Source organism: Macrobrachium rosenbergii, chromosome 4, assembly GCF_040412425.1.
Source record: "Macrobrachium rosenbergii isolate ZJJX-2024 chromosome 4, ASM4041242v1, whole genome shotgun sequence".
NCBI lineage: Eukaryota > Metazoa > Arthropoda > Malacostraca > Decapoda > Palaemonidae > Macrobrachium > Macrobrachium rosenbergii.
In genome coordinates, this window is record NC_089744.1 from 7367501 (window position 1) to 7377500 (window position 10000).

At 34.7% G+C, this 10000-nt stretch overlaps 1 protein-coding gene across 1 annotated transcript in view; it reads right to left on the reverse strand.

Annotated features, from left to right (window-relative positions):
- Positions 1-10000, reverse strand: part of LOC136830262 (glutamate receptor 1-like) — a 311900-nt gene that overhangs the window by 7820 nt on the left and 294080 nt on the right. Inside the window, 9 exon segments of the mRNA XM_067089627.1 lie at positions 1885-1990; positions 3487-3731; positions 4345-4543; positions 5056-5165; positions 5316-5561; positions 6466-6521; positions 6524-6559; positions 6766-6877; positions 7404-7514. Of these exon segments, the coding sequence (XP_066945728.1) occupies positions 1885-1990; positions 3487-3731; positions 4345-4543; positions 5056-5165; positions 5316-5561; positions 6466-6521; positions 6524-6559; positions 6766-6877; positions 7404-7514 (1221 nt within the window).

Below are 10000 nucleotides of genomic sequence, written 5' to 3' on the forward strand. Positions count from 1 at the left end.
CTCCCCCTTCCAATCCACCCTTCGCCTTCCACCCCAAAAGCGATGAACTAATCCTTAGGCTTTTAGTTGCCCCCAATCCTTGACTCGAATCAGTGACAGGGAGGAAAATAGACGGTATAATTCCCAATAACCAATCACTGGTGGGTAAATAAGCTCTTTAGAGTTCATTCCTCTGCATCACTTAACATGGGCTCACCGAGAATTCTATGACAAGAAATAAGTTAACCAAAAAGTAACTGGACCCCATTTCATTAATCTACACGCATCTGAAATATATTATGGAACCGCGGCGATTTCAGCTCTCGTATATATCCGCTGAGTTCTTCATATTAAGCAAACCACTTAGCATAGTGAAGTGGAGGTTTGGGCAACATGATTTAGATATGCATCATGTACTTGGAAATTGTGAAACCAATTAATGATATTACGGAGAGAGATAAGTAGTTACATGTAAACCATCAGTCATTCTAATTACACATTTGTATGGGAGGAAGCAAAACTCTTCATCTATTTGTTATTCACATCTCGAATTTATTATAGAGAGAGAGAGAGAGAGAGAGAGAGAGAGAGAGAGAGAGAGAGAGAGAGAGACTGTAATTAATGCTGAATTCATTAGTGTTTGAACAGGGTAGTGAGGCTTGAATTGGTCGAGTATTGGACACTTAATAAACTAATTGTGAATAGGGAAAACAAACACTGATGGGGGAAATTTCCTCCTTAAATCCTTGTACGCGATTGGATTGTCTTTCACAGAGAATACTCATTTGCTTCACGCTTATTTATCTCCACATTATCCACAATGGACGTTACAGTTCACTAGTGTGAAGCCAGTTGAAATGCAATCGCTGCTAACTGGGAATGAAATTATTTCTATCTGTCAGGGGGAATTCTGGTTAAAGAGCTCAATCACATGTTGTGTTCTCTTCACGTATTTACTTGGCTGATTCTGTCTCACAAATACACATGATTATCGACAGTTTCCGTAACATAGTATATTGCCTCTTGAAACTTTCTTATTTTCTTTCACGTACAAATATACTTCATATACGGTGTCTGTAAATCGTTCGACTGTTAAGAAATATAAAAACTTAGTTAATTATTATTACGCTACTTTTCCTTGTATGATAATGTCCAGTCACTCACATACACATACACATACGCACACACACACACACACCACAAAAGCGTGGGTTAGCGTAGATTAATAGCCTCATCTATCATTCTATCCATTATATATATATATATATATATATATATATACATACACATATATATATACATACATATATATATACACACACACACATATATATATATATATATATATAATTATACAACACGATTAAAACAGTAACTGTAAAAAACTGTCGTGACAATACTAAAGGATATGGAAATCAAATGCACTGCAATTCACCAAACCCACTGTAATCTACGTCACAGTTTTTATACTGGGCAAACTGGTAAATCGTTTACAAACAGATTAAAAAAGGGTATAAAAACGTACAAGATATGTATAGGAGAACGTACACGATATGTATAGCGATATGTATAGGAGAGTATGCTTATGTTGGTGGAAATAATCTTGCTAGCAGCTGGGCACAAAACCATACTTTTAAAAAACGGATTCACCTCTGTTTGGAATAAACCAGTTTTTCAGTGAATGTCCAACTAATATTAAGATCATTTTCACCGACATGAATGCAAAAAAATTTTTTGATCTCTTTTCTTTTCCAAAGGTAATCCAGTTTGGCCAATACGAAAATTGTGAAGTGACTTGCAATGGATTTGACATGTATATCCTTCCTCATTGTTGTTGGGGGGTTCTTATAAGCTGAATACATAAAGTCGAGATATACAAATAAAAAGTCCCATAAATGAACTTACTGGCTTATCCTTGTTGCATTCTGTCTTCTCGTACCACCATTTATTCTTTATTCTTGCCAGGTCGCCGTTTTCCTTGAGGCTTAGGATGGCCAGGTTGAGCCTTTCCCTTTAAGAAGACAAATGCGACAGGAATTACTCACTTGTAAGGCGAAAGTAATTTTTTTTTGCTGACTCCTGTTATAGAATGCTTTTTATATTACTGAAAATTGTCTAAAAATCTTTTTAGAAAAACTGTTTTTCGAGGTGGAGCTTCTATTTGTAAATAAATACGTAGACACGCCAAAGGCCTTGTCGTCAAAATAGGGGAACGGTTCGTAAATTATACAGTTTTATATTATTGAAAATTGTCTAAAAATCTTTTTAGAAAAACTGTTTTTCGAGGTGGAGCTTCTATTTATATATAAATACGTAGACACGCCGAAGGCCTTGCCGTCAAAATAGGGGAACGGTTCGTAAATTATACAGTTTTATATTATTGAAAACTGACTAAAAATCTTTTAGAAAAACTGTTTTTCGGGGTGGAGCTTCTTTTTATAAATAAATACGTAGACACGCCAAAGGCCTTGCCGTCAAAATAGGGGAACGGTTGTAAATTATACAGTTTTTATTATTGAAAATTGTCTGAAAATCTTTTTAGAAAAACTGTTTTTCGAGGTGGATCTATTTTTACGAGAACGCCAAAGGCCTTGCTGTCAAACTAGGGGAACGGTTCGTAAAATTATACTGTTTTTTTTATTGTTGAAAATTGTCTGAAAATATTTTTTGAAAAACTGTTTTTCGGGGTGGAGCTTCTATTTATAAATAAATACGTAGACACACCAAAGGCCTTGCCGTCAAAATAGGGGAACGGTTCGTAAATTATACAATTTTATATTATTGAAAATTGACTAAAAATCTTTTTAGAAAAACTGTTTTTCGGGGTGGAGCTTCTTTTTATAAATAAATACGTAGACACGCCAAAGGCCTTGCCGTCAAAATAGGGGAACGGTTCGTAAATTATACAGTTTTATATTACTGAAAATTGTCTAAAAACTTTTAGAAAGCTTTTTTTTTTTTTGAGGTAGAATTTCTATTTATGAATAAATACGTAGACACGTCAAAATCCTTAACGTCAAGATAGGAAAACGGTTCGTAAATCACAGTTTTATATTATTGAAAATTGTTTAAAAATCTTTCAAAAAAATGCTTTTTTGAGGTAGAATTTCTATTTATGAATAAATACGTAGACACGTCAAAAGCCTTAACGTCAAGATAGGAAAACGGTTCGTAAATCACACAGTTTTATATTATTGAAAATTGTTTAAAAATCTTTTTAAAAAAAAGTTTTTTGAGGTGGAACTTCTGTTTATAAATAAAAATACGTAGGCACCTCAAAGGCCTTGACGTCAAGATATGGAAACGGTTCATAAATCACAGTTTCATATTATTGAAAATTGTCTGAAAATCTTTTTCAGAAAAGTTGTTTTTCGAGGCGGGACTTCTATTAACAAAGAAATACGTAGGCACGCCAAAGGCCTTAACGTCAAGACAGGAAAACGGTTCGTAAATTGTACAGTACTGCGGGATGCAAAACAACCCCCTTCCATGTTTCCATCTACGCACCTCAGGGGAGAGCCCATCGGCGTGGCGACTCCATAGCCGTTAGAGTTGAGATCCTGTCCTATTTTCATCGTGTCGCAAGGGAGCTGCTCGTTGATGTAGTCGTTCTTGACGCTCTCCAGCAGGAAGGCGTATTTCCCCTTCGAGGATCTCACCCGCTCGATGCCCTCCTCGTAGGTCGAGGTGAAGACGTGAGGTCTGGCGCTCATGAACTCCCACATCCGGTTGTAGACGCTGATTTTCGATCGCTGAAGAGACAGTGTGTTGTCAGGGAAGAATTGTCTGTGTGTGTGTGCGTTTTTTTCTGTATGACTATGGTTTAGAAAGCGTCACTGACAAAGAATAAATTAAGTAAATCAAAGAAGCATTAATCTGTCCCAGCGTATTCGTATCAGTAAAGCTGGCGATTTTTCTACGAGCGCATAATAATAATAATAATAATAATAATAATAATAATAATAATAATAATAATAATAATAATAATAATGTGAGTAATAACACAACACCCGAACCAGCACTTCCGTGATGGGCTGTTATCTTCTCGCCCCGCCCCCATTTTTTTAAAAAACTACTTCATAAGAAAACTACCCTCACTTTGCATTCTCACGTCAACACTGATGAGGAACACCGTTCAGGTGTTCGAAAGTCTTTGGTTCATTTTACATAGCAATACATTTTTACTATATAATTGTGGATTTTTATTACTCAGATTATTTTTCACGAAATTGTGAATCTATTAGCAATAATAATAATAATAATAATAATAATAATAATAATAATAATAATAATAAGAAGAAGAAGAAGAAGAAGAAGAAGAAGAAGAAGAAGAAGAATATCAATACTTTTCTTTGATTTCCTCACCTGAAAAAACTCCTTGGATGAGCCACCGTCCCTGGTGCCGTACTCTACTTGCGTTTGTCCCGCAAGGTCGTCGGCCGACTTGATGGGAGTAACTAATCTCTCCACGGTAAGAAAGGCCGCAAGATTTGCCGTGTAAGACGAGATGAGAATGAGCGTGAAGAACCACCACACGCTCCCGGCTATCCGGCCTGACACAGATCTGTGGTTGAGATCGGTATTGTTTCTTTTCAGTATTTTAGAAAAGAAATTGTATGTAGTTTTGCACAGCTTTGCCAACTGGTAATGATAATCTATTGTTTAGGTCCATAAACTGAATTTCTCAAGTATATATTCTCCCCGAGTCTCATTAATGCCAGTGTATGTATATAGAAAGTTTTTCTGCAAGATTTTGCTTTATTGTTTTTTTTTTATTCTTTAAGTCCCATACGTGAGTAAATATCCAAAGATACTCTTTACTCTGTAAACCTTAATCAGTAAACGGCAGTATAAAATTCTGCTTCTTTTTTTTTTTATCACAGGAGAGGGAATCCGTTTTAAATAATGTACTTCTTGTTTTGTATTGTGTTCACATTTTTCTCCCATTATCTGTTTCTTTGTTTAATGTAAATCATTAGGAATATGTGTACAGGGTCAAGGAAAATTTTCAGCTTATTTACAGTAATTCATCCACACAATAATAAATACATTCCCATGTAACATGTATTCGATTACCTTGGACATAAGTCAACTCCCTGGTGCATGAATGCTGCCAGAGTGAACCAGAGGCTGTTGCACATCGTGAAATCATTCGTGATCGAAGTCTTGTTGAAGGCTTCCGTGACCTTCAAACAGAGAGGAAATTTTAATTATAAGAGCTATGCGGAGTCTATCAGTAAATACATTTCGCGTATTTTATTTATCGCAAATGACGCTTACAGGATAACGAAAGTGACACGAACCTCAACTTAAAAAAAACAAATGTCAGTTCCTACCTTCCACTCGTAAGGACTGAACCTACTGACGAGGAACAGGACGATGGAGACGCCCACGTAGGCGCAGACGACGCACATCCAGATCTCCTCCGACAGCGGGGACATGAAACTGAAAACTCCGGGTTTCTGTTTCATCGGCTTTTTGATCATTATTGAGATGCCGAGGGTCATGAAAGGCTTCGTGAAGTCGATCACACGCTCGCGGCTCGAGGTGATCGTTAAGGGCGCGATTGCGATGTCAGCTTCCTGTGAAAGTAGAGAAGGTTTGGTGTGCAGATCAACGTATGTGCGCGTATGCTGTGCCGTATTACAAGGGGCTCGTATGTTTGCTTGAATTCAAAGTGTTTCCTGGTGTAATACATGTATATTTAACGCTGAGTGCTTCAGTAACATGGTAAAGAAAAATCATGGTCTACTTTTGTATTTTCAAATGTGAAAAATATTTTTAAAAAATCACCATAAGTAGTTTTAATTTCCTTGTTTCCCAAGGCAAGAACAAGGACAAAGAATAATAAAGACAGATATAACAACGTATTTCTTCAAATGGGAATTTCTAAGAGTACAACACAATATCTCTTCAAATGGGAATTTCTAAGAGTACAACACAATATCTCTTCAAATGGGAATTTCTAAGAGTACAACACAATATCTCTTCAAATGGGAATTTCTAAGAGTACAACACAATATCTCTTCAAATGGGAATTTCTAAGAATACAACACAATATCTCTTCAAATTTCTGGCACAATTTCTTCAAATGGGAATTTCTAAGAGTACAACACAATATCTCTTCAAATGGGAATTTCTAAGAGTACAACACAATATCTCTTCAAATGGGAATTTCTAAAGTACAACACAATATCTCTTCAAATGGGAATTTCTAAGAGTACAACACAATATCTCTTCAAATGGGAATTTCTAAAGAGTACAACACAATATCTCTTCAAATGGGAATTTCTAAGAGTACAACACAATATCTCTTCAAATGGGAATTTCTAAGAGTACAACACAATATCTCTTCAAATGGGAATTTCTAAGAGTACAACACAGTATCTCTTCAAATGTGAATTTCTAAGAGTAAAACACATGACGGGCGTTGAAATTATCACTGAAAAAAAACTAGGAATGGAAATCCTTTTAACGAATGCTTACCTTTCTCACCAGCTCCCCGACCATTCCGTTCCAGCCTCCTTCCACGGACGAGTCAGCGCTCCGTAAGTGTTATCTTTTACTAATTTAAGCGTATCTGCAGAAAAGCAGTAAGGCGCGTTAAATTCCGTTCAATCTCAAAAAGTCGTTTCGTTAAGAGGTAGATGAGAGCACAAAACACAACTCTGCAATTGCCTTGTCAGTGAGTAAAATGACGCATTTTACTTCTTTCTATAACTTGATGAAAAATATAAGTAAGAACTAGTCTGTAAGAAACTGCACTAGTGAAAGGGCCATACTCACAATTTATATTTAAGTGCTGGGAAATAAGGTCGGCAAGATCTTTAGCGTAGCCTTCAAAGCGTTCGTTTCCGATCAATGATTTGTCATTTTTGATCATCATAAAAGGTTTTTCCTGTGTAAGACAGAAAATAAAGTAAAAGAATATTTGCGTTAATTTTCTTTTAAGTCTTTGCTTGTTCTTTAATCTTATGATACAAGAGACGGATTATGTGATTTACAAAATTCAATGCACTTCTGAGAAAGGTCATCTAATCTTCATGTCATCCACTGCATAAAATAGCTTATTTTAAAATTGAATGTAATATTTTGATCCATTTTCACGAATTCTGTTTGGTGATTATAAAACAAAATTCATGTCAATCATAATAAACAATTATAAGAGCAGCAAAAATAAAACATTTTTGACAACATTAATGGTATAAAAATATCGAAAATACCTGTATAATAATAATAATAATAATAATAATAATAATAATAATAATAATAATAATAATAATAATAATAATAATAATAAAAAAGGAAGTAGTCGATAAAACGCAAAAGAACTGCCATTGCATCTGAGCAGCGAAATGCGTTCGAAAGCTTCCAGTCGCCATTTCCTTTCACTGCAAATCATGGGAGGGCACCTCAGTTCTTACCAAAATTGTAGTAACGATGTAGGATTTATTCCGAAAGTGGGTATCAGTTGAAAGCCTCGTGTGCTTTTGCGGATCCATATCGAAGCCTCGGGTATCACTCCATGTCCCAATCTATTAAATAAAAGGATATCAACGTTATTCTAGGGATTTTGCAAAAATAAGTCAATATACAGGGAGGGAAATAAAACGAAGTCCATGGTTGGCTGTTTCGTCTCTTGATGTAGCCCTTCGTATGGGAAATGGATATCAGCCAACTGTATAGTATTACAGGGAAATAGTTAAGATAAAGTTCCTTGTATTTTTGTTCGTTTTATTTGTTTACTTTCTTATGAATAACCAATATTTATGTACATATATTTATTATATATACATACTTATATATATCCATATATGTATGTATGTAAGTATGTATGTATGTATGTATGTATATATATATATATATATATATATATATATATATATATATATATATATATATATATATATATATATATATATAAGGAGCCCATAGAAACACCGAACTGTGGAAAATGAAGGCTATATTTCAGAAACCAAACTGTCTCTCTCCTCAGGCAAAAAGTAAATAAAAAAAAATACCTTAGCCAAATCCCTGATTAACGTCCAACAAAAATTAGTCCCCAAAGACACAGGAGTTTACGAAATCCCTTGCTTCGACTGTGACCAATCTTATATCGGCTTCACAGGCAAATCACTCCCCCAAAGATTAATACAACATAAACGTTCAGTTAGGTACAGACAACAGAGCTCAGCTATTTTTAACCACATAAATGACCATAACCACAGAATAAACTGGAATATGTCTCGTATAATTTATAGCAGCAATTGTTGATTCAAAAGCCAGAAGGTGGAATCAGCCTTGATTAAACAAAGAAACGCAATGAATCTCTCAAGAGGCGCCTGGGATTCAGATATTATAGATAAAATCTTCCTCCAACCAGCGATCAAGAAGATTAAAGAGAAATTGTCAGCTGGAGTTAAGTCAGCTGACCTATGGATCTTCTGGTATAAATACCGCTTTTCTGTAACTATTTCTCATTCACTATTTGCCTGAGGAGAGAGACCGTTTGGTCTCTGAAATATAGCCTTCATTTTCCACATTTTGGCGTTTCTATGGGCTCCCTTATATTTGATGGAATTCTGTTTTAGCATAAAATATTTCACTGTCATATATATACCTAGAAAACTAAAAAAAAATAGAAAAGCTATATCTTAACTATTTCATTTTAATACTATTCAGTTAGCTAACATCTACTTCCCATACAAAGGGCAAAATCAAGAGACTAAGCAACCAACCCCAGACTCCGTTTTATTTCCCTCCCCGTATACTGACTTAGTTTTGCAAAATCTTACATACATAATTATGTATATATATATATATATATATATATATATATATATATATATATATATATATATATATATATACATTTATGCATACATATATATATATATATATATATATATATATATATATATATATATATATATATATATATATATATATATATACACACACACATGGTGTGTGTGCATATCCTTCTCAAGCAAATACTTCATTATACTCATCAGTTTAAATAAAAAATACAACTCATCATAGAATTCAATAGGTTAAGAAAGGACCACGCAAAATTTTCGAGGAAAATGGAGGGACCCTAATCCCTTAACGTGGAAAAATTCCATCGACAAGGACACAAAAATGAACTTTCCGACAGGCGCACAAAACGTCCAGTGACAGCCTTCCTTGCCCCACTATACGCCAGGGACCGACAAAGGCTGAGAAGTTTGCATACACAATTGCTGGGACGCATTTTGAAACATTTTGTGGCACTACTCCATTTTCTCCGATTTCAGCTTCCCCCCGCCCCCCTGCCCCAAATCCCTATCCCACCCTTCGATCCCAAGGAAGGTGGCAACGCACACCTCTGCCTGTGAACGCTGGACAAGCTGTTTTCGAAAAGGTTTATTGCAAGATCTGAAGAGTGGTCATTTTACTGTTAACAACACGAATATATGAAGTCAGAATTACGTGCATTTTTATACAGTATGTTTTTCACTTCATCGTTTATAGTGCTGAGGATATATACTGTACACACACACACACACACACACACACACACATATATATATATATATGTGTGTATATATATATATATATATATATATATATATATATATATATATGTATGTATGATATATATATATATATATATATATATATATATATATATATATATATATATATATATATATATATGTGTATGTATGTATGATATATATATATATATACACACACACACATATATATATATATATATATGTGTATGTTATGTATGTGTAGATGTATATTTATAGTTAAGACAATATTTTCGTTTACTTATCAATCGCAACTACACGCACACACACACAAATTGCGCCATTTACCCCTATTTTACATAATACGTCCAGTTTTCTGATCACGTCTCTTCCTCTCCAAGACTTATTAGACTCCGTCTGTCCACCGGTTTCAAAGTCTTCCTATTCTCCTCTTCATATCAATTACACATGTTCTTCGCTCTATGCATTTTAAAGTAGTCATT